This window comes from Plectropomus leopardus, chromosome 13 (assembly GCF_026936395.1).
Source record: "Plectropomus leopardus strain MGB_pleo_1.0 chromosome 13, ASM2693639v1, whole genome shotgun sequence".
Classification (NCBI taxonomy): Eukaryota; Metazoa; Chordata; class Actinopteri; order Perciformes; family Serranidae; genus Plectropomus; species Plectropomus leopardus.
Genome location: NC_142188.1, coordinates 23,967,055 through 23,992,408, shown reverse-complemented (window position 1 = coordinate 23,992,408; position 25,354 = coordinate 23,967,055). Strand labels below are relative to the sequence as shown.

General features: G+C 37.4%; 3 protein-coding genes and 1 long non-coding RNA gene across 6 annotated transcripts in view; 1 reads left to right on the top strand and 3 right to left on the bottom strand.

Annotated features, from left to right (window-relative positions):
* LOC148187716 (uncharacterized) overlaps nt 1-16,249 on the top strand; it is a 61,198-nt gene extending 44,949 nt beyond the window's left edge. Inside the window, exon 4 of the long non-coding RNA XR_015778575.1 lies at nt 16,017-16,249. This is a non-coding gene — a long non-coding RNA (uncharacterized LOC148187716). The remainder of the gene's footprint in view (nt 1-16,016) is intronic.
* LOC121954258 (interferon-induced, double-stranded RNA-activated protein kinase-like) lies at nt 740-9,944 on the bottom strand. The gene is made up of 19 exons (XM_088087030.1): nt 9,666-9,944; nt 8,092-8,230; nt 7,925-7,992; nt 7,755-7,833; nt 7,512-7,582; nt 7,285-7,434; nt 6,848-6,980; nt 6,493-6,560; nt 6,311-6,401; nt 6,069-6,133; nt 5,898-5,985; nt 5,563-5,621; nt 5,303-5,422; nt 5,054-5,200; nt 4,759-4,963; nt 3,948-4,088; nt 3,455-3,553; nt 3,149-3,211; nt 740-2,320 (listed from the first exon to the last, which is right to left on the bottom strand). Exons 1-19 carry the CDS (start codon nt 9,770-9,772, stop codon nt 2,186-2,188), a joined length of 2,028 nt encoding a protein of 675 aa, XP_087943156.1. The 5' UTR covers nt 9,773-9,944; the 3' UTR covers nt 740-2,185.
* LOC121954451 (interferon-induced, double-stranded RNA-activated protein kinase-like) lies at nt 11,195-20,331 on the bottom strand. 3 transcript variants are annotated; one of them, XM_042501949.2, is made up of 17 exons: nt 19,987-20,331; nt 18,620-18,770; nt 17,890-17,963; nt 17,637-17,786; nt 17,386-17,518; nt 16,432-16,493; nt 16,256-16,346; nt 15,089-15,120; nt 14,956-14,998; nt 14,449-14,525; nt 14,161-14,280; nt 13,908-14,042; nt 13,599-13,815; nt 12,820-12,963; nt 12,621-12,722; nt 12,028-12,090; nt 11,195-11,714 (listed from the first exon to the last, which is right to left on the bottom strand). In XM_042501949.2, exons 1-17 carry the CDS (start codon nt 20,079-20,081, stop codon nt 11,577-11,579), a joined length of 1,827 nt encoding a protein of 608 aa, XP_042357883.1. In that variant the 5' UTR covers nt 20,082-20,331; the 3' UTR covers nt 11,195-11,576. The 3 variants fall into 3 exon arrangements, with proteins under 3 accessions (XP_042357883.1, XP_042357884.1, XP_087943157.1); XM_042501950.2 differs by having other exon boundaries at nt 16,262-16,346; nt 19,987-20,329; XM_088087031.1 differs by lacking the exon at nt 19,987-20,331 and adding an exon at nt 18,234-18,354 and having other exon boundaries at nt 18,620-18,758.
* A 1,239-nt stretch (nt 20,332-21,570) lies between these two features.
* On the bottom strand, nt 21,571-25,264 carry gpatch11 (G patch domain containing 11). The gene is made up of 8 exons (XM_042501952.2): nt 25,087-25,264; nt 24,146-24,372; nt 24,016-24,057; nt 23,351-23,471; nt 23,111-23,201; nt 22,397-22,516; nt 22,064-22,145; nt 21,571-21,967 (listed from the first exon to the last, which is right to left on the bottom strand). The coding sequence occupies exons 1-8, from the start codon at nt 25,134-25,136 to the stop codon at nt 21,912-21,914; spliced, it is 789 nt and encodes a 262-aa protein (XP_042357886.1). The 5' UTR covers nt 25,137-25,264; the 3' UTR covers nt 21,571-21,911.
* Between the last annotated feature and the right edge of the window lie 90 nt (nt 25,265-25,354).

Below are 25,354 nucleotides of genomic sequence, written 5' to 3'. Positions count from 1 at the left end.
ACTTAAGTAAATACCCCACTGACAAATTTTGAAACTTTATTGTGTCTAAAGGCTAAACGAGACCACAGACCATCATCATGCCATAACGCAGCCTTGTTGAAGTTGTCTAGTTAATTACTGCAACATTAGTGTAGATTGTTTATTCCCTAATATTAGCATTTTACTTCTGGCTTAAAAGATTATCTTGCTAAACAAAACCTATACTTATCATAAACAGTTAAGAAAAAAAGGCAGTGACCAGCTTACTCAATGCAGAGGCAAATAGGCGTTCAAGGCACTCGAATTATGTTAATAATCCTTCATTCACATAGATAGACAAATGCCTTTGGACTTCAGTCTTCATCAGGTTAGAGAATTACATTGGAACAGGTGTGTCAATTTAAAACTCATCAACTCATCAGGTCATGTGACAGAGGCCAAATGGCATTACTATCTATGATTTTGGCTCTGTGTTATTTGGTTTTGGCTTTTAATCAAATGTCCTGATATTGCCGAACAACATGACATTACAACATTGCTTTCAACAACATTACATGACAAAAGACACGAGAATGCAGTGAGAGTTGTGCCAAAAGCAGGAAAAAAGCTTTATGTACATTTCTTAAATGTACGCTAATAACCGTTAACATTTTATTTTTATCATAATTTGCATGTCACTAATCCTCAGCGTAAATGAGTCAGTGGTAGCCAAAAGTTTCAACTGGCCAAAAGGCAAAAAATGTCTTGCACACTTCAGGGCTCCAGTTATCACTTATTTAATGCACCAAAGCAATAGTGACATTTCAAGCAACACAGCTCTGTATCCATTTAAGTTTCAACTGGCAAAAGAAATAATCAAACAAACTGTAATTTTCATATTGTCATGTTCAGGTTACATGGCATGCTGCTGTCAAGCACAACCTTGCAAGGGCATTGTGAAAATCCTTATGTGTAACTATAATGCTGTGGTTTTATGGCTAAATAAAAATGCACAGCACATTTAAATTAGTTTATCAAGTAAATCACATCCAAAACAAACAGTAAACCTTGAATCCCGAAGCAAAAGGTGCAGCAGCTTCTCACAAACTTCAAATGAATTAATTCATCAATCTATTTCTGGATTCTGACCAGCAATATTGTTCAAATTGAACAGAAATATTAAAAATATTTTTCTGTTTTTTCCCCATTGTTTTCAATCATGATTTTACATTAAACAAACAAACAGACCACACAAAGTAGAGGGCCAGGTCTTGGAAAATCAGGTCTTCAGATTTAATACAAAACTAAGACTCTGATGACTCTGACACCACTTTAAATAAATGTAACCATTTTAAGCACAGAATAAAAAGGCAACTGTAGACATGGAATTGACAGGCACATGATTATTTAGAACAAATGCGAGATAGATGTGAATTAATGTAAACGTTACTTTTTGATTTCATATTTCTTTCCTTGATTATAAAATCCCACATGAGGTCCCCTTTTTTAGGTTGTTCATTAGTTGCATGATTATTAATTTGACCCCCCGTTTGCATGTTAAAGTGTTTTGATGCAAAACAGAGAACCCCAAACTGCTATATATTACCATAGATATGTGCATTAAAGTTCATGGTGAATCGCTTATAGAAGTGCAGTACATTAACCGTTTTACGACAAAAAACATCATAATCAGGTCTCGATAAGTACGTTTTTTTTAAAAGAAAAAAAAGCCACAATTTACTTTTCCAAACAGATGACAGCATCCAAAATGTTTCATTGTTACAAGGGAAGCTATATGCAAAATTTTTCCCAAATAATTGTCAAATAGCCTATTCATGTAGACTGTATATGTTTATATTTATTTATTACAAGTATCATTTTGTAACAGGGGTACAGGGTAAATCCGTCTTGTACTGGTGGAGGTGGGAATTATGGGAGCGTATCGTGCAGGCTCCAAACAGGATGTGGCTGCTGCTATACATGTATTGGCAAGTATTGGTGTCATGTAATGAGAGGACGCGCAATTTTTTTTTATGACTTTCAACTTGTCAGGTGGGGCAAGTACATTTCTCATTCACTTGCCCTACAAAATCGACTTGTCCTGGATAGGACTTCTTCATGTGGAGCCCAAATATTAACCATAAAAATCATCGAATCATTTTAAAAAATCCCTAAACCAGAAGAGACGTATTTTAATACACTACATTGTCAAAATTTCTTGGCATAATCAGAAAGTTGCATTTTCTCGATGCTTATTTTGTGTGTTGAGTGTCTGCGCCCACGTCTCTAACTCTGTCTTGAGTTTACTTGCTTCGGGTCTGTCTTCTGGTTTCTCACGCAGCATTAACCTGATGATTTGGTTCTGCAACAAAAAAAAAGAGAGAGAGAGGGAACGTTGTACCATAATTAATAAATGCGGTCATTCTACAATATTGCCAAAGCTCCACTCCACAGCATTTACAACATACGGTATGCATTTTGGAAACTGATATTAATGTGTTCTCAAAGCATTGTCATCTATTCTGTTTGATATTGACATTATTCACATACAGATGCCAGCAGTCCTGTTTAGACTCTCATCCTCTGAAGATTTAGAGATAGACAACTTAACATTGCAGAGTCCTGTTCATCAGCCTCCCTGTTAATCTATTAATCGTCCTGACTATCTAGTACCTGTTATGGTCATAGATCTGCAGATCCAAAAGCTAGGTCATGGTATTCCTTGCTAATCAGGAGCTATTGGGTGCACCTGTGATGTTCTTGGGTTTTCCCTGCTCTGTTGGTTGAGTGTCTCAAGACTCAACACCTTCAGTTGGCTTTCTGTGTTTTTCGTTTTGAGTAGAAATCTGAGTTGAATGTGTGTTGGAAGGGAGGTTATTCTTTTGTTTCCCCCCTATTCAGTGACTCCAAATTTACTTATGTTTTGCAACCAATACTTTCGTTTGTCTGTCATTTTGATAGAATCAGTGGGTGGCTGTGGGGAGTTTTAATTCCCATGCCACATTTTAGAAACCAAAGTGCCCGGTTTTGCTTTCACCCTCTTGTATATGTGCAGTGTTTTGTTGATTTCCCAAACTGCAACCCATGTCCTTCAGGTTTTGTTTTCTGGGGGAATGTAGCACACCCTCTGGGAAATACTGCTACACGTGGCAAGTGAATCAGTTAAATTAATAAGACTATGGTAATCTACCTCTTGGGTAAAAGTCAGCGAGAACCCTTCGGGGAGCTTCTGACATCTGGCATTCCTCAAAATCTGGTATTCATGCAGAGATAACAGAATGAAAAGAACATGTTATTTAGGCTGAAATGTAATATTAATCAAAAGTATACTCTTTTGAATGCTATAAATAAATGCAGGAAAATTAAGCAAGACAGATTAAAAGATGGACAATAAAGGTCCATAAAGTATCGGCTGTCTACAGTAATATGGTCACATTGTAGTCTTTTGTCTTCAAAAGCAACACACGATGTTGTGATGTGTTTATGAATGACTCACATCTCCTCTTTCATGGTTAGTAGAGACTTTCCAAAGGAGTTCCAAGTATATCAGCCCCAGAGCAAATATGTCCACTTTTCGGTCATAGGTCTTCTCCCTCTTTGGTGACAGAATAACAACCCAGCATTAATAAAAGGCACCCCCAGCTCCCCGAATAATTAACTGTGTATAGTGGTAGATTAACTAGTTATGCTCAATTGGAAAACAGAATTTCAGCTTTCAGCTCAGGTTTTGCTGCTCAACAGTTTGCAATTTCTGTTTTAAAAATATGTTCTATTGATATAAAACTGTAACATGTTTGATTAATACTTCTTTTATCTCACAACTTTAACTGCCAAGAGTAAAAAGAGGTAAAGCTGGGATGATTCAGAGAATCCAGGAGCACTGTGAAGTGCAGTAACCAAGTAATTATTTAATGAAGCCCGTTACAACATATTTTTTAAAACAATAATACCAAAGACTTGAAAGTTATTGTCTGTAAAGACCATCTCACTTGTTCAGGAGCCATGTAAGATCGGGTTCCTCTGTTCTCTGTTCTTTCCATCAAAGCCTCGTCATCATCATCATCTCTGGTGACCAGACCAAAGTCCCCGATCTTCACTTCTCCATCCAGTCCAAACAGGATATTCTCTGGCTAAACATTGCAAAGAAAAAACAGAAATTGAAAAAAATAAATGTCTTGTTTCTCAAAGTAAACAACACATGAACGGACTAGGGCTTTGCTATAGGCATTTCTGGCCACGCAAAGCGAAACAATGCTGCGTTGATTTAGCATAGTAGTGATCAGGAGGTAGAGCCACGGTGTCAAGGTCCCACCCATATACCCGCCGTCAATTGCGGCAATCGCTAATGTTGTCTATCTTTAGTATTAGTCTCTGGTTTAAATGTGCAGTCAGGTCAAAGTGCGTCCGCCAAGTGTGTCGTAGTCAGATGGGTATAGTATAGTGCAGTTCTAGAGACGGCACTGCTTTAAAACGTCACTGACTTAAGACAAGGCCTTCATCGGTCAAAGACACACCTTCAAGCAGTTAGCCCTATTGTATGGGGATGCAAATCCCTGAGATGAAAGCAGTGACAGTTCACTATGACATCAGTTTGGTATGGAAGGATGACTGATGCGTCTTCCAGGCCAACTTTTCATTAAAGAACTGCTGGCTGACGGATGTCTTACAGGCCATGCTATAACCTGATTGAGTGGAGAGCGGAGGGATCTGTCTCAGGGTGCTGTTGAAGCCTCGTCAGGGTTAAACACAGGTAGCATCTATATCAACTTTGCCTCAACACAGTGTAGAGTCTGGACTCACCTTAAGGTCTCTGTGGATGTGCCTCTTGGAGTGAATATATTCAACTCCACTGACTATTTGTTGAGCCATCTTTAGACTTTCTTCTCTTCTCTTGGAGTCTTGCACAGGCTGAGCGTTCTTCTCTTTAATCCACTCTCTGAGTGTTTTGGTATCACATAACTCCATCTGGATATAGAGGTATTTTGCCGATGAATTTTCTGTAGACCTAGAAAATGAATTAAAGAGAAATGACTGAATTACTCACCTTTAACTGCAAATCACAAGTTAAAATTTAACTCAAGTGCATGTCACTTACTGGATAGAGCTGTAACTGCCGGCTGAACTGTCACCTGAATTGAGACTTTGATACTCTGAATCCTCCATCCAAAATGTGTAGTATCTGACGATATTAGGGTGGAGGAGGTCTGATAATGTCCCCGCTTCTCGAAGAGCTTTTCTGATCCTAGGGAGAACAAGGAAAATAAAAAGTCGACAAATTACTTACTTAATTACTTACTATATATGCTGCACAATGCACACTGTAATCTCACTGCTGCATACTCACTCTTCACAGCGGACAATCTTTACAGCGTAGTTCTTGTCCAGCAGTTTATGTCTCGCTTTGTAAACTCGACCAAAGCCTCCACTGCCAAGACTTTTTATGGAATCAAAGTCTGAAGTAAACCTGTTGAGATAAACACTCTTGTTCAGGCAAAAAGTTCAAATAAAAACAACAGTTTTCTTGATTTTATATCAGTTGCTGGAAGAGAGATTAGACACCATGTCAGACTAAAACACACATGCTACAATTCTTTTTTTTCATACCTTGACTGGATGGATGTCTCCTTCTGACTATTTCCAATAGTCTTGTCTTTGATGGCATGCTTAGAGAATACAAGAGTAGAATAGATTTAAATAAAAAAAAAAACAATAAAAATAAAAATTAAAATATATATATATATATATACACACACACACACACACACACACACATATGTGTGTGTGACTTTTTTAGTGACTATTTTTCATGACTAGACCAACAAAACTTTCTTGTTGTTCTGTTAGTGGTCCTATTCAGTTTCCTCTCTACATACAGAGTAAGCAGGGTATAAGAGGTTGGATTTAAGGATGTGTTAAAAGATTGTGATTTAAGTTCAGACCTGATCCTTAGAAGAGTTTGATGAATCAGTGAATACTCCTGAACCACTTGTACCTGTCGACATGCTCTGTGACGATGCAAGAGACTCCCTAGGAGAATGTAATAAGATACATGAGTACAGGAACCTTTTCAATATTAAGCTCTTCAATAAAAGCAAAGAGTGGAGTCTTACAGTGAAGTTGGTGTTGACAGCCTGGTTGGTGCATCATCTTCAGATGCAGCTGACCTAAAGTGCATCTACAATTCACAAAAAAGGTTAAAAGCTTCAGTGTATAATTATGTACAATGTTCTGAATAAAACCATCTACTCTTGTGCAGCCCTGTTAAAAACAAATGTCAAATGTTATTCATTATTTAATGAGATTTTTTTTCACTTGAGTCAGATTTGTTTTTTATAATTCTGAGAGAACAGACCTGAGCCCTGGAAGGGTTTAATGAATCTGTGAATATTATTGAGCGACTTGTGCTCCTTGACGTGTTTTGTGATGATGGCTCATGGGACTCCCTGGGGGAATACATTGAAAGACATGAGTACAGCTTTGTCAGTATTTATCTCCATGATACACTCTCCTACTAATGAAAAACAAATGCCTCACAGTGAAGTTGATCGCGCTGACATCATAGATGCTGCACCACCTTCAGAGGCTGTTGATCTGACAGACACCTAAAATACACAGAAAAGGTGTTTGGCATAATGTTAAAAATTATGGGAACAGCCTTTAAGATAAAAGCATGTGAGCTGTGGTTATTATTGTCTCTGTGAGAAGTTCATTTAAAGGCCGACTCACGGCATCAGGGGAAATCTGATTTAGCAACTACTCTTTGTCGCCAGTTTATTATGTGCACCTAGCTACAACTGCAAGATGTTAGATGCCAGTATTTTAGTTAGATGTACCTTATTAACTAAAAACTGAGTTTATGTTTTGAGAAGTTAAAAAAAAGAAGTAATACCTTACTGTCCCAGTCTGTCTGTTCTTGAAGAGCAGACCAGGCCAGCCGAGCTGCTTCTTGTTTGGCTTCCTTCACAGTCTTACCCTCACCCTCAGGGTATTCCTTACTGTTGATTATTAATTTGTAGAAAAACCTGTTTCAAAAAGAAAGTGTAATCATTATGTTAGCATTTTAATGTTGTTTCACACTGAAAATTAGTCAAGAGTTTGAACCGAAACCGAGTTCCGGTGCTCCGATCATTTCAGCAAAGCTCTCTGACCAGATATAAAGTTAATAAAAGGCTAAATCGTCATTCAAGAAAAACTGCAGGCAACGAGGCAAACAAAATCTTGCCTCGTTGCCTGCAGAGCCTGCATACATGCAGATATTTGTTTGTAGACATTAGCCTAAAGTGTCTGTATTCTATTCAGATAACAGGGTTTCTCGGTCATACTTACTGAGGATTATGAGGTGGACCGCATCTCCTCTCTTCCACAAATGTATGGCAGCGGGTTGTTTTCTGACAGTAGTGGTTAACAAGTCCGATGAAATTTGTCTCTGCATAGCTGTTGTCTCTGGAGTTCAAACTGAGGCGTTTTGTCTTATTACTGTAATAAACAAGTAACATATCATACTGATGAAGGCATGAAAATTAAACAGTGCACTGATATTGTGATTTACTCACCAGATATCAGAAACTTCTTGATTTAGTTCCTCCTTTTGTTGACCTGAGGTACAGTTTTTCTCATCTGCAGTCTGGAAATAAAAAAAAGTACAATTTAGAGATGGTTCACATAGTGGACTATGGCCTGACTGAAAATGTGACATTCCACAACAAAATACACTTTTGGCCTATGATTGGTATTTTACCTTTAAATTCCTACAACTTGGCATGTTCAAGTTACACAACAAGGAACAATAATCTTACTGTGTCCACTGAATCGGTGAATATTATTGAGCGACTTGTGCTCCTTGACGTGTTTTGTGATGATGGCTCATGGGACTCCCTGGGGGAATACATTGAAAGACATGAGTACAGCTTTGTCAGTATTTATCTCCATGATACACTCTCCTATTAATGAAAAACAAATGCCTCACAGTGAAGTTGATCGCGCTGACATCATAGATGCTGCACCACCTTCAGAGGCTGTTGATCTGACAGACACCTAAAATGCACAGAAAAGGTGTTTGGCATAATGTTAAAAATTATGGGAACAGCCTTTAAGATAAAAGCATGTGAGCACAACAAGGAACAATAATCTCACTGTGTCCACTGAGTCCTGATGTTCACCCCCGAACAAGCTGCTCAGGACATTTTTAGCAGCATTATACTTGGCTTCCTTCTTGGTCTTCCCCACACCCGGGGGATAGACTTTACCATTTACGACTGCGCTCTGGGTGAATCTGCAGAGGAATCATCACATCTATTATTCAGACAGGCTGGCCTTTAATTATGTTAGTGTGTTTTGCTTTAAATTACATGAATATGCACACTACCATAGTCAGCCTATAGGAGTTAAGGCACCTGTGTTTTATGTACGGTGGGACTCCACCAGTACATTCAGGCACTAAGACCTTGATAATTATGATTAAATTCGGGTATACACATATTTATGGCATAAGTACAATTTACCTGATCATGATTTCACTATTTACTTCATAACGTAACATCATGACACAACTGGTACAGAGCTTTTAGGCAGGTTATACAGGCATGTTATCTGCTACAGTTAAAGGGCTTTCCACTCAACTTGTTCTTTAAAAACACAGTTTGGCCTGCAGTTTATGCCCCGCCCATTCTACTTAATCTAGAAAATAATTTATTTAAAATTATCGCTTTGTGCCATCATTAAAAAGTTGTGAATCCGTTAGGATACTAGTGTCTCGCGAAGGAGCCATTTGATAACTTGTAGTTTTTGGCACTTCTGCGTTGGCTTCATTTTTCGGCCTCGGTGGCTGAACTTGGTGGGTACCCATAGAACACATTTTGTGATGAGAGGTGAGAAGTAAGCCGTGAGATTTTAAGAGACCCCTTAAAAAATAGCCATGCACATTTTCTAGGTGCTATATCATTGGCACCTGGATTTGCGTGAGTTGCTTGAAGACATTTTGCCTGTCAGCTGTCATGCAGCTTATTGAGTTTTAATGGACCAGTCAGGACTGCCGACTTGAACTCAAGAAGCTGTTTGGATACGGAAAAACGTCTCTAAGAAAACTTAACTTACCATCTAGAATTAGCATGACCTGGATGACTGAGCTTCTTCATCAACGTGCCAGTTGTTTCCTTGTCAAAATAAAGTCTAAATTTGGACAGTTATTTTGTTTCTGACAAGCTATACTGACATGAATAAAACCAATGGATGCCTTTGGTTGTCTAGTTTCACAAGATAGCGCTTAAAAAGCTTTAAAAAAGAGCATGCCACACAAGTCTCCTAAATACAGTGATATCAGCCTCCTTTCATTCTTGCCAGGGGGCAATGGGGGGGCCAGGGCCCATCCTTTGGGGGCACCACTGCTCAGCGGCAAATATGTGTTAATGTCTGTTAACCTCTACAGTGCAGTTTTTGATACAGTTATTCTGTATTTACTTGGTTGTCTCTAAACAAGTAGTTGCATGGTATTTTAGGAGTTTTGTGATTAACCAGATGTCCTCATATTATACATAAGTAACCTAGCTGCTTTTCTGGAGATATTAGCTACCTTTATATTGAACCACCACCAAACATCAACAGCGCTGGCTCACCCAAAAGCACAACCATTTTCCCAGTCGTATTATGACAGAATAATGTAGCTAGAAATGCATGCACCACACAAAGGTGACACGTTTAACTCAACTTACGTTTTGTTGTGTGCAGGGCCAACAAAGCCAAGGTCCTCATAGCGCAGCTCGGAGCGTGTTTTCTGTGCGTACTCGTTCAGTCTGGCGACACAGTTTCCTGTTTCCATCTCCGGTGATTAAACCGTGGGGATTCAAGTTAAAATAACATAAAACTGTCAGAACAAAGTACAGAGCTCACAAAGACTGTCTCTTCTCCCTCCCCGTCTTCACTCTGCTCCCAGTCCTGCGAGTATGAGTTTCGTTTCGACTCAGCTCTCTGGAAACCTTTAAGTTTCGTTTTCTTCATATAAACGTCACCCACGTAACGTAACGTGGCTTGATTATCTGAGAGTAAAAACTATAAATGAACAATCGAAACTAAAACTTGATCATTTAACTTAGTTTACATCCTTACACCCTTGGCTGCTGGAAAAAGTGCAAAAATAATGTCGGCATTAGATATCTAAGAGCAGATTCTGTTTTGTAACAGAGAGTTATAATAATGAGTGGTGTGCACACACTGTGTCAGGATGGGGGCAAAGTACTAAAAAGAGGCACCTCTCCTGTGTGACAGTTTTTTATTTCATTTTTCTATGTCAGGTCACAACTCTCAGCCCACGCCCTGTGTCAGCTGGTTGTACCCACCTATGAGGTTGGGCATAGGTTTAGCAGGGTTTTTTTTAGCAAGAATATTGCCATTAAGTACATGCAGAACTGTACATTTCAAGGATACAAATATACAGAGAAACAATAAAATTAAAGAAAAAAGTTTCTGTAATTCCACATCAATGTATCATCAGCTCATATGGAATTGATCAAACACAGTTTTTATTGCCTTTTTATTTCCTAATAGGAAAAAAAACAAAGAAAAAAAAATCTGGTTTGGAGTCTGCCCACATGTGGGATTTTCCCAACAATAAAATTAATTTTACAAAAAACAAAAACAAAAAAAACCTTTTAAGTTAAACAATTCCACTCAAACAATTTTGGTATACATACATTGATAAAACAAATACATTCTTCTGTTTCATAGAAAGTACAAAAAATATCTAACCTAAATCTCAGATTTTGTAAGTTTTCGGTAAATGTTTTGTGACACAGTCATGTCGGCCTATTGTATGTTTATGCTCTGCAGACAATAATATAATAATATAACTGTTTGTCATAATGCTGTGATAACATGGTGATTAAAAGTAATGCAGAATTACTTCAGACGCTGCTCTGAGCAGCAGGGCCGTGACACATTTTTTTATTGGGTAACATTAATGAGTCTGTGTGCCAGGGTTAAATGATACGGTGTGCACAGTCCACAGGCGACAGTTAAAATCACAGCCCCATCTAATATTACTGCCATAGCTAAATTCATCGCGACAGTAGCTGTGGTCACAGCAGAGGATGAGCTCACCGACTCCTCCTCTAACTCACTTGTCCAGCTTGATCTTGAAAATGCATAAAAGAGATCATCAGTAGTGGACTGATCATGATAGCACCCACTAAAATTCACAGTGTGCAAAATACAACAGTATAAAAACTTTACAGAGGATTGACCCTTTCACCTTAGTCACCATCAGTTTTTTATTTTCAGCCCATTCATTACAGAGCAATTGGTGTAATGTAGTAATGGATTTCACTCTGAAAACATTTCCAGCATTTAATACATTATTACAGTACAAGTTCCAAAAGTAATTACCTCAGGACATGATTATTTGTAAAAAATTGAACATTTTTGCAATCTCCAGTGATGTGCATCTTCTGCTCAATACCACATAATTATTTTACATTTTTGTCTCATCAGTTTATGGAAAGAGTTATTGAAAGAGAAGGTCCTCTTAGCAATTAAAAACAAGTACAATTGTGAAATATGATGCTTAATAATTTGGCATGCTTGTGATGACTGATGCTTTTGCCTGTTTGAGTATCTCCTTGTAATAATCAGTAAGTCTTACTGTAACGACGCATTTCTTTAAGTGTTGTAAGTGAACGAGCGTACTCTTCCAAGTCAGTCTTTAGTTTACTTGCTTCTGGTCGGTCGTCTGGCTTCTCACACAGCATCAACTTAATAATTCGACTCTGCAACAAAAAGAACAGCTGTTGTGATCTCTGTATCATCAATAAATGCTGTCAGCATCTTAGAACCTCCTCTTCACTGTATTTCCCTCAATCTGACCTTACTTTGACAAAATAACAGAAATCATTTCCCCAAACGGGCATCTGTCCTGCTTGATATGTAACATTTCATTACATTACACATACAAACACAACAGTGTTGTTTTAGATCCTCATCTGCTAAGGCTTCACTGATAGACTGTTGTTAAACACTTTACCTGAGTGTCACCACTGTCACTGTTTCATGTGTCAGGTACAAGAAAGAACGCTGGTTTACCTCTGATGGAAAATGTTTTGCAAATTCTTGAGGAAGTTTCAGGTTTCTGGCATCGTCCCAAACCTGGAAATCATGCCGTCATAAAAGGGAGGAACAACATGTAATTAAAGTGACACAAATCAATTAACTGCCCCACAGGCCTTTTCTCACAGATTTGACATGTCACATTAGGAAAAGTACAGGTGTAAATAATGGCATGCGTGATTACTGAATTCTGTGATTCTGTGATTAACAGACTATCCAATCAGTCAATTAACAATCAATAATCGCCAGAGTTTTTAATAATTGATTAATGGTTATAGTACATTTTCATGCAACCTGTATTACATTAAAGTTGCTCTTTGACTTTTTGGATATAAAATGACAATACTTAATTTTATTGTATTAGACATTTGCGTGCATTTTTTCATAATTAGCATGTGGACTCTTGAGTTACAGTGAAAAACATGTCTTGTGGGGTTATGTTATCTGGTAATATGTCTCTTACTTTGCCTATTTTTTACACAAACTCAAAGCGAAAAGCATTTATAGGTTAACGCTTTAGATTGACTTGAATTTATTTGGATTTCCATTTGAATTTCCAAACTACTCACCGGTTTCCTTTCAAGGCCAGTACAAATGTTCCAAAGGAGTTCAAAATAAATCAGCCCCAAAGCAAATATGTCCACTTTTCGGTCATAAGTGCTCCTGCTTCTCTGTCAATAAACAAGAGCACAATGTTAACATAAAGTACGTCAGCTCAACCGTCACGGTTAAAGTCTCGACAGTTACTGTCAGTAGAGAACATCTCACTTGTTCAGGGGCCATGTAAGATGGGGTTCCTTTGTACACAGTTCTCTCCATCAGGTTCTCGGCATCATCATCATTCTCCTCAGTGACCAAACCAAAATCTCCAATTTTCACTTCTCCTTCTTGCCCGAACATGATGTTGGCAGGCTAACAGTCGGAAAGACATAAACACGTGGGTTCATGATGACTGTCGGTGGGAAGAGACAAATACTTTTTGAATCCGATTTGAATTGTGCCATTAATTACACTTTTGTCAATTTAAGAGGTAATTTTGCAAGTCAAGGAAATCACAGTTTGTCATTTAAAAAATTAGCAAAAGACTGAAAGTACGTAGTCAGGGTGACAATACCAGATGCATAGGTGACGTCATACCTTTCTCCGTCTCGTACGATGCCTGTGTGTTTCACATGGAGATGTACTCACACCAGCAACACTTCTTACTGGTTCTTTTGCTTCTCTACAGACTAAAACACCAAAATCCACTGGATAAAACACGTCAGGTAAGATAGTTAAATTTGTGTGGAGCTCGGTAGGTTAAGACTATCGTGTGAAGAAGGTTTTAACCATAAAGAAATATCACTACAACTGCAATCCTCTTGACTTGTAAAGACATCTCAGAAATGGACAAACGTGTAATTCATGGCACAATCCAAATTCAAGCAATTGTCACTCGCCAGTGACAAGTGTATGTCATTTTTTCCAAAATAATGTCCCACTGGGGACACTGAAATAGGAGGGACCTTGCCTCTTTCTAAATGATGATTTAATTGTCTTGGTCTCACCTTCAGGTCTCTGTGGATGAGCATCTTGGAGTGAATGTACTCCACTGCACTGACTATTTCCTGAGTGATAGCTAGACTTTCATCTCTTCTCTTAGAGTCTCGCAGAGATTTTTTCACATTCAGAATATTCTTCTCGTCGATCCACACTCTGAGTGTTTTGGTGTCGCACAACTCCATCTGAATATAGAGGAACTTAACCAATGAATTAACAGTCGACCTAGAAAAGAAGGAACAGAACATGACATTCCTTCATATTTAGTAGAACACGTACAGTGCAGTGAGGATTTTTGTCAAATGGATGTGACTTACTGTGAAGTGCTGCCACTGTCTTCTGCACTGTCCCACTGGTATTCTGTATCCTCCAACCAACACGAGTAATATCGAACAATGTTACGGTGATGGAGGTCTGATAACGCCATTGCCTCCCGCAGAGCTTTTTTCATCCTAAGGTTCAAGAGATCACAGCTCAGTTAATTAAATTGAAACTTATTTTGCATTTAATACCTTACAGAGCTAATTTAAAAATGGAAACAAAGTAAAAAATATTTCATACTTGACTTACTCTTTGCAGCGGACAATCTTTACAGCGTAATCCTTCCTCAGCAGTTTTTGTTTTGCCTTGAAAACACGACCAAAGGCTCCCTTGCCGAGTCGCACTATGTTGTCAAATTCTGATGTAAACCTGTAGAGATTAACATAAGTATGGCTGAATAAAAATAGTAACAACATATATGTTTTTTTTTAAAAAAGGAATATAAAAATGTCATTCTGATTGTATATGAATACACATGTATACAGAGCAAAAAAAAATCATGCAATTATTGTAAATCAATGTTTTCATTTTCCATACCTTGAGCTTGTTGTCGGGCTCGTTGGTTTCTTACTGTGACTATTTCCTGTATTCTTGTCATTGAAATTAGCAACTTCCTTAATGAATAAAACAAAAGTCATAATATGTTATTATATAACAATACAAAAGTTGTAAAAATACCAGAATTTTAAACTTCGGAACAATTATAGTAAATAAAAAAGGTACTTGATTTCTTTTTCTATAACACACACACAAAGAAAAAGTTCTTGGCCCACAAAAACGATAATTTTTTTAAACTTTTTAGTTTTTTATTAACAACCTGCTCACAGTGCTGATTCAGAAAAGTTGGTTGATTTTCTGCCCCGCTGTTTCATCTATGCAGCCTTGAGTTTGGAATCTGATTGTAGATTTAAAGAATATATTTCTGTATGTTTTCGATATATACTATCAAATGTATAACAGAGATCATATTGTTTCCAACACAAGCTTAAAAAAAATATGGTGGTACATTACAAATTTAAATGATATAATGTCTTCTCACTTTACCTCTTTGCTCTTTTTGTGGACATTTTGGAAATTTGCTGCAATTCTAACGAGACAAAAAAAAGGTATAATGAGCAATATCATCGGGTTAAATATTATTCAGTAGCTTTACAGTGGGTCTCATAAGACGGCTTACCTTATTTTGGGCTTCGCATCAGGACTTTGAATCTTTGTAACGGGAAAAAGGAAAACATCCAATTACATTTAAGCAAACATACATTCAAAATATGTAAAGGTAGAGGCACAAAACCCTTCGTCACTTCTCAGTAATCTAAAGAGCTCAGAGTGCAATGAAAACAAGTGTAATTTGATTGAGAGGTGTGCTACGAATAAGGCTAACTTGGCTGAAATTAATGACACACTCTTGGTCTTGTAGCACTGATAAAATATTTCACTATTGTGTGCTCTCACCAAATGCTCCTGTAACTCTAAAATTACAAAGTTAAAGCACTGAAGTAATTAAGGCCAGTTAAAAGAATACTTCACCTGCAAAATGGACGTTTGTATATCAGTTATTCATCACATATTACCTTGAATTTGGAAAGGAAAACTTGGGGTTAGGATTAGGGTTTTTCTCTCTTGCTTCCACGGTAAACAGAGAATCCAAAATGGCAAATATTGTTCATGAATTCAAGTAATCGAACCACGTTTAACGACAACAAAACTATATCAAAACATCTGTTGACAAACTCTCTAACACAGCTCATGCAGAATAATACGAGTCTCACTTACCCGGTCGTATGCTCAGTTCTTCCCAAACACGCGTTTTCCCTAAAACGTTATCAGTTAAAACACGTTACTACAGTCTTGTGCATGACTGAGTTGCGTGCCTGAGACTCTGAACTCTTGAACTCTACTTTATTGAGGCTCATATGCATATGTGTGTTCAGGCGTGCTCAGGGCACACTACTCAAAGTGTTTTATATTTTAATGTTTTAATAAAAGTGAATGTGTTTGGGAAGTACCGATCACAAGTGTTGTGAATGTTTTGATATAGTTTTGCTGTTGTTAAGTGTGTTCCCCTATGACTTAATTTCATGAGGAATGTTTCTCCTTTTTCTTAGATTCTTCGCTCACCGTGGAGGCATGCAAGAAAAACAGTTTTCTTCACAAATTCAAGGTAACACGGGGTGAGTAACTGATATAAGAATGGTCACTGTGCACGTGAAATATTCCTTTGAGTTTAACTGGCAAAACCTAAAAGGTCAATTAAAGCAACTGAATATAACATTTGCAAATTACTGAGCATTTTAAGCTGATAAATCATGACAGTTTTAAGAGGATTAAATAGAAAATAACACACCCGAACCTTTGGAGGATTTGACGGATTCATGAAAACAACTGAGTCACTTGTAGTCGCTGGCACGGGTTTTGATTTTGCATTATGAGACTCCCTGGGAGAATACAATGAGACACTTTAGTGAAATATCCTCAGCATTAAATTTAGCCATCTGTTGTGGTCCTCAGTCAGCGCCTTACAGTATGCTTGGTGGAGTGGACAGCCTGGCTGGTGCACCGTCATCAGCTGGACAAGAGGATCCCTTAAAGCACAAAGGAAGCGTTCATCTGTTACACAGTATAGATATATAGTATAGAGATAGCAACAGGAAAACACTGCTACAGTTTTACAGCAGAGTGGGCGGACACCATGGGTCATAACTGTGATGCTCATCCTGGTTCTAACTGAATAAATGATTTAAATAATATGGTTAAAGAATGGAAAGCTTTGACCCTTTACCAGATTTCAGCAACAATGCTGATTGTCCCTTCACATTTGTATGCGTCCACAAACCAATCCAGTTGTGCTTACAGTTTAGATCCATGACTCTGAAAACACAGATGTGTCACACACATCTTCCCAAATCTACACAATCAGCACAGTTTCAAGGCGAGCAACCGAGATTAGTGTCACCAATTCAGCATCCACTCAAATGTCTTCTGCTTGTTTTTGTGGAATGTTGTGACTTCACAGTGACCTTTGACCTTTCTGTTATAAAATGCCATTACTTCATTATTTTATCCATTTAGACATTTGTGTATTTTTTCCATTAGCATCTGAATTCTTGAGTTCCAACCAAAAAACTTTTTTTTGTGAGGTCACAGTGACCTTGGCGTTTGATCTTAATTGTCACTTCCAAGTGAACATTGGTGCAAAATCTGAGAAAACTCTCCCAAGCTTTTTTTAGTTATTGCCTTCAAGACAGTGAATCCAAATGTTTTGGATTCACCATGGTTACAGAAAACCAACAGAAAAGGACTGGGCTTACATGTTTCATAGAAATTAGTTTTAAAAGTCACAGTCATGGCTATGCTTTTGTGGAGCAGAAATACTGATGGTTAAATAAAAGACTCAAGAATCAAATGCAACAGACTTGTTCAACAGTTTATGAGGTGGCATATTAAAAACTGAAATGATCAAAAAATATGAAATACCTTGCTGTCCAAGTCTGTCTGCGGTCGAAGAGCAGACCAGGCCAGCTGAGCTGCTTGTTGTTTGGCCTCCTTGATATTCTTACCCTCACCCACAGGGTAGTCCTTATTGTTGATCACTAATTTGTAGAAAAACCTGTGTTGGAGGAATAAAAAGGAAAAAATATTTAAATCATGGGTAAGATTTCTCTCTCACGTCTATCTTATTTTCATAAAGTGTCTGTTTCAGGTTACAGATATTCAGTCATACTCACTGAGGGTTATGAGGTGGGCCACATTTTTTGTCTAAGATAAAGACATGGGGAAGATTGTTTTTCTGACAGTGAATGTTGATCATTCCTATAAAATTTGTTTCTGCAAAACCTTCATCTGTAGTTATCACACTCAAGCTCTTTGTATTCTCACTGCAAAACCAAATAAGCAAAACAGTTACTAATTAGAACATTTCACAGCCATACAGATTCAGAATAATCTAACAGAAACGGTGTTGCTGCTGTTTGTGCTCACATGATGTCGGACACACTTTGATTCAATTCCTCCTCTTTTTTGGTTGGTGCATTACTGCGCTTCTCCTCTGCACGCTTGAAAACAAAAGACAGAAAGGTTTTATATGGACTCACTGTTTGCAGCCTCGTGTAATATTTAAAAAAAACACAGGATAAGTCAAAAGGGAAAAGGTGACCAAACTTTTGACTAGTAAAGTACATTCAAAACAACAGAGAGTGCCCCAGAAATGAGCATTTTAATACTCCCGGTTCCCTCGTCTCCAAGTCAATAGTTCTTTTAAATGGGTTTTCAGTTACATACGTTGCTAACAAGTGGCTGAATGAGACAACAGAACGTCATCATACCTCACACAGATTTACTGCCTTGTTATTGTGGTCTTGTGAAGCCATGTCACTGTACTGTAGTTTGTTTACAACCTGAGGTTAGCCTTTTACTTCTGGCGATTGCATTTGGGCTTCAAAAGTCCTGAAAGTGGTGTTAATTTGTGGTGATTATCTTGCTGAACAAAACATGAAGGTATCATAGACATTTGTTTTACCACAGAGTTTATAATCTGCAATAATCCCAAATTCCCATTGGCATTTTGATGAGGGAACCAGGGCAACGCCACCTTCCAAACTGGCCTACAGTAAAATGTCATTCCTGGAAAAGTATTGCAGTCAGTGACAAGCACATCAATTCTTTCCTTCCCTCTATAGTTTAGGAGAAACTGGTGTGTATTGCTACTTACTTCAGGAGTTTTACACACGCTTACAGAGTCATTTGATTCCCCAGACAAAACTCTCAGTGCATTTTTAGCTGCCTTCTGTTTGGCCTCCTTCTTGGTTTTCCCCTCACCATCAGGATACGCCTTTCCATTCACCACTGCTCTCACTGTAAATCTGAGAAGAAAAGATAGAACTGTGTTAAACAGGCAAGAGGATCAAAGCATGTGGTGAGGTGGAGGTCAGGTGAAGTTATTAACTTGACATGTTGTTGGAGCCTCCTTAGAGCCTCAATGGGTGTCAGGCGTCAATTAATACATTACATTAATTAAGCAGGTTGTTAATAAAAGTTAAAAAAAATCCTTTTTGTGGGCTGAAAACTTTTAATTTTTGTGTGTGTGTTAATTATTATTGTGGTTCAACATCATTTGCATAGATTACAGTGTTTTTGAAGTAGTGTTACACTACCATGCCATATTCCTTAACGTTTCCTCTTTATTTTTGGCCCCATAGGGTTTTCCAAATGCAGACAACCATAGATAATTTCTGAATTAAAGGTATGCTCTGTTAATAAATGTTACATCAGTTGCATATGTGGTTTTATTGTGGTAAAAGCTGACAGTGTGTCAACAGAGCTATGACTAAAATGCTCTGGAGGGGCACATGTGAAACAGGATGAGACGGGATTTGGGGCGTCCTGTAACAGAACATTTTGAACGTGAAACCCTTGGGGTTCCCAAACATTTTCATGAACACAATTACGAAGCCTTTCTCTGACTTTTGAAGGAACTTTTATTTTTCGTGCAAAACTCAAAATATAACTTCACCTAGGCTTACATGAAGGGATAAACAAAGCATGGAGCTGAAATGAAGAAACGTACAAGATGGTAGATGCAGACATCAAAGGCTACAGAAGTTAAATTTGCCTTTGTGTTTTGCCTTTCCAAGATTTTAAACAATTATTTTACTTTTTTCAGATCGAAAATGTGACTGCAAAATTCCATGACTTTTCCAGGTTTCCCATGACCATGGGGACTCCCAACATTCAGTTTACTTCTCAGGATTTTTTTATGCAGCAATTTGAGCCTTTTCTGCAGTAATTTATGGTGTAAACTTATTTGTTTACATAAATGGACATTTTATAAATATTTTAGGGGGACGTGTCCCCTTTGTCCCCCTGAGATCTACACCTATGCCTAAAGACAGTGAATGACCTAAAGCTGCACACAGACAGATACCCATTTCCTATTTTTCTACAAACAAAAACATGAAACATGAGGGAGTACTACATCTTCCATTTCATAAAAACACCCAGTTAGTCCCAGATCTATTTAAGTCCTACATGCATGACTTTTCAGGCCGTAAAACCCACCAGAGAATTTAAGCAACTCACGTTTTTATGTGATCAGGGCCAACACTTCTCACGTCCTCGTATTTCAGCTCCAGGCGCTCTCTCTGTGCATACTCGTTCAGTTTAGCTACGTCCATAATAAACGACACAGCAGCTCAAAACAAAGTGCAAATATCAGAATACTGGCTAGATCTTTTCCGTTTTCATCTTGGCTCTACTTCCACGTCCTCTTCGATATGTCGGGGCTCAATCTCGATTCAGCCTTACCCTCAGTAAGTTTCGTTTTCTCGGTAAACGTCACACAACATGGCAGCTGCAAATATTGTGTGAAATAACCCAAATATCAGAAGTACTCATCCAAGCGGAAACTGTCTGTTACTGTGGATAATTTGAGGGCTGACTTTCTTTAGGCTTGTAGGCGATAAGTTAGTGTTAACATAAGGTACTGTGTTAATGATTGTTTTTATGCATATGTATACATTTTAACGAACTTCTGCTTGATTGTTTTGTTCGTTTGTTTAGTTGTCTTCTTGAAATGTTAGTAGCTCAAATTAAAAGTGCCTGCCTGTTCTCAACCTTGAAAAAAAACCCGTTTATTTTGTTAGTATTATCAACTACAGTTCCCAAGAAGCATTCGCACGGCGCCTACAGCAAAGACTCATGGGAGTTTGAGTTGTTGATGCTTTTTTTAAATCGTCGAGGACGCTACGTACTGCATTTTCTTTTATCTCTGAATATTTACACTATTTTGCAAATTCAGTGGTGGAATAAGTATTTGAGTAAAATTCCTTTACTCAAGTAAAATTAGCCTACTAATACCACACTGTGAAAACACAAAATAAGTACGTATAATAAAGAAAATATACTTTAATTATTCAAAGTAACAATATCCATTTCTTAATCACGTCACGCAAATTCTAAAACAAACAAAAAAAGATATACAAAGCCCAAAAATCCATTTCAAAGATCACAAAAAAACAGAGTAAAAGACAAATTTATAGATCAATCGGCTAATTAATTAATCATCTAATAATTTTTGCTGTATTTGTATAAACTTTACGGTAGTTTGATTTACAAAAAAACATCACATTTTATGTACTCGTCTTAGGTTTTTAATGCAAAAATCTTAATTTGTAAAGTAACTAAAGCTGTCAGATACATGTAGTGAAGGAAAATACAATATCTCCCTCTGAAATGTAGTGGAGTAGAAGTACAAATTGGCATGAAAAAAAACCTCAAGTAAAGTACAAGTACCTCATATTTGTACTTAAATACAGTAGATTTGTAAATGTACTTAGTTACCACCACTGATCATGTTTCAGAGCATCTACTTAATGTGTGGTGAGATCTTTCAAATAAGAAAAAAAGCAACTATTAAGTATTTACTGGTATGCTTATCAGAATTGAGAGCAAGTGGTGACATCAGAGGACACTAAAATAATAAGAAAATAATTTAATTTTAATAATTTTAATACTAATATAAACTCTAAACTAAGTACCACACACGCAAAAAGACAAAATGTCAGTATCAGATTGGAGCGCTGGGAAGTATAATCACAGTTGTATATGTAAATAAAACTTAAAGTAGATTATAGCTAAAATAAAAGAATCGATAAGACAACAGGGTATAATTATGAAAACATTTAATGAAGATACAGGTATGCAATTGCTCTTAAAACATGTCTTTAAAAAAATCTTAGTGCATCTTTTCAAAAATATATGGTATCCTAAATTTCCCACTGGATTTCTAAAGAAACATTAGAGACTACAACCCACAAACATTGTTAGGATCTTTAAACAGTAAGTCCTTTCAGAAATGGACAACACATGATAAATAAATATTTCCCCACTCATGATCATCAAGTGTGATGAGCCTGTTTCTTATTGCAAAAATTGTCTGCACTCATGTCTGCATGTAATGTGTTGTAAATGCTTTTTCACTGGGATCTAATGTGTATATTGTAAGTTCAATCGTGGTCTGCTGCTGTATCCCCAGGACAGTTGGAGCACAAGTCCTCTTCATCTGTAAAAAAAAAAAAAAAAAGACAAAAAAAAAAGCATATGAGGAAAGGTGATAAAAATAGTAATTAAACTACAAGCATGTTGTCATCACTCTTACCATTATAGGTGGTCCCACACCATATGCAGTAAAAATGGACTCCTCTTAAATAGGATGTCAAAATGTGCAGTTTGTCATATGACTGTAACAGAGAGACACATTATACACAGTTCAATTTTACTTTGAATTAATCACCAAATATATGATATGCAAATCAGATGTATTTATCGCACCGAATGTCAGGATAATAACTACGTCTTACACACTGGCACAGTCTATGCACAATAATTACGACATATTACCATACACGTACTTAACAACACAACTGATATGGGATCATGTGTTAGGATTAACATTAGATCCACGGATAAACAAGGTAAACTAAATACTAACAGTTAACTCCACAATCTCCTCTTCCTCCTCCTTCCCCTCCTCCTCCTCCTTAAGACCATCTTCCTCATCATCAGTCTCTGCTTTAGGCCAGTACCAGTCTTCCCTGGGGACAGTGATGGCCTGAAAGGATAATTCAGCAAAAAAGTTTCACACACAGAAACCCCCATGTGCTCTACCTATGCAAATGTAGAGTAAATAGTCAAAATACACTCAATTTATTCCCTGGATTAAGACATGGCAATTCTCTAGGTATAGCAATATATTATTATTAGGATGTGATTAAAAAACAAACAAACAAATGAAAACCGTACTGCGTTTATTTTGACAGATTTTGTGATTGTAATATGAGGCACAATTTTAATGGGAATGACAATTTTTACATTTCATTTTTGCTTATTTAAAAGAAAATAATAATATGTCTGAAATATAATTTGTAGGTCAGGGCGTCTCTCTGGCACCACAGTGCCTCATTTGTGATGGTTTGTTGTGAGCATAGACTTTGCTGTGACACATTTCAGCTTTACCAACAAAATTGTAGCTCCTTGTGATTTGGATTTTGCACTTGGCTGCATATTGTGATTTTGATAATAATTTAAATTTCTTGTGCAGCTCCAGTTTGTATTTATTCTCAGTGCAGAGAAACTGAACATAGATTTGCAATAACAGCACGAGGACTGTGTGAGCTTGTGTCGTAGTGTTTGTGGTTCCTCCAACCTTCTGACTGTCAAGCTGCTCACAGGCTCGCTGACTCCTCCTGAGATCTCCCTCAATCTTTCGCTCCTCTCTCTCGGTCCGTACTCGTGACCTGGAATGGAAAAACCATGAGATCACACACACACACACACACACACACACACACACACACACACACAAACAGACATACACGTTATATAGGAGGAAAAGGGACAACATTTAGAGGCAAAGTGCATCTCAAGAGACAACAGCAAACGTCACCTAAAGTCTTCCAGAGATTTGGTCTCATTCTGTTGTTTGGCTCGTGCTTTCTGACGATAATGCTCAAGTTCCTCCTCTGCTTTTCTTTTCTTCACTTCCTCCATGCCAATGCCACCTCTGTCTGATTAAGCATACAAGAAAAGTACGTAAAATTTGTAAAACATCATTTGGACAGCACCTGTTGTTACCTGTGTTTATGAGTGACTAGTTACATGTAACAGAGTTTATGTCATTAAAATACAAAATAAATGTAACTGTACTCTGTTACAGTTATTGAGAAAAAGTGTGTGATTAAATTAAAGCTACTAATCAAAATCTTGGTGATTACAAAGGGATTATATACAAATATATTATTTTCAGTAAAAGAAGCATATTCACTCTGTCGCTTTGCATCATCTTGCTGTGCAGGAATTCCTCCATTTAGCAAAGCCTATTTACAGACATTTTCAGCTTTATTGTCCAGTTTTAAAACATTTGTTTGACAAGTAATGAAAAAGTCATCAAATGTAATAAGTAACTTTACTCTGATGAAGTAATTCAAATAGTTACATTACTCATTACATTTTAACAGTGTAACTGCTAATCTGAAACACATGACATTTCAAAAGTAACCTTCCCAACACTTATTACCAAAAACATATTAAATTTAAAATTGTATTGCCTACCGGTTTTGATATTTAGAGGAATCGGGTCAACCCTTCCTGCTCCTGAAGAGAGAACAGAGATGAACATTAACACCAGCAACAAATGCAAAATAGATCCAAAATAAGATAATTCAGTAATGAAGAAACTTGCCTTTCTTCCCGAGGCCCTGACCAGCTTTGTAACCCATTTTCTGGAGAAGTGCAAATCCTTTGTTCTCATTGCTGATGGAGTTTTGTAAAGCTGCCTCTCTGCTTTCCTTTTCCTGCTCTTTGAAGGTCTTCTGACGGTTCTTGATGTTTGTTTCCTTTTGCCGGATCTCCTTCTTCATCACTTCTTTTACCCGCCGCACCATACTGACACCTGGCTTCACATCTGGTCTGACAGACAGAACACCACAGAGAAAGTTATGATAACTAAGGACTGCACATTCTCACTAATATATTTTCACAACAGAAATATATGTTTTTATGTATAAATGTATGTTTCACAAGCACAGTTTACCAGATGCATTTCATAATTTCTTTTTGTTGAACTCTGATATTCCATTTCCTTCATATCAAGACAAGCTGAGGACATTTATCTTACCCAATACGGCACAACTCTCGGACAATATGCTCTGAAATACAGAGGACCATTACTGTGGAACACCAGTCCTCACTTTATTAAAAAAATCCATCATTATCCTTTAAGTCTAACATGAAAAAACACCTGTGCTGTAGTTAATGTTGATGCGTTTTATGTGCACGCGTCTGCCCCATTTATGATTAAGATTTTCATATTATTATGGTAGAGAATTAGTGTTTATATTTTAATGAATGTAACTTCTGAAGGGGAAACTTCTACCAAAACCCCCTTATGGATTTCTTGACCTCTCCTGCACAATTCTTGTTATGTTTATTATCGACTTGTTTTTATCAAATCTTGTGTGCTAATAATTTAAATAAAAAAAAAACCTGAAAAATCTTCGCAAATCTCAGAATTGACTTAAATCGTATAGGTCTGACACCACGGAGCTGTATGGTACATCATGTAATGTGACGATCACGACTCAATCAGGCTTTAACGCAAACAGTGCACACACAAACACTTACATTTTACTGAGAAACGCGTCAGACATGTAGTCCTCTTCCTCGTCAGACATAGCGGCCGCACGTAAGAGAAGAAATGTCAGTAAGAAAACAGTTACAGGCCAAAGTAATAATCCAGCTGTGAATTTGTATTTGCTTCACGGATGTTTGGTTCGTTCACACATACATTCCGGGTAGCGACAAGATACGCAATACGTATACAGTTCCGGCTCTTTTGACTTGTGATTTAGAGGAAAAATGTTTGTTTAGAATGCTCTGGGACAATTAAGAA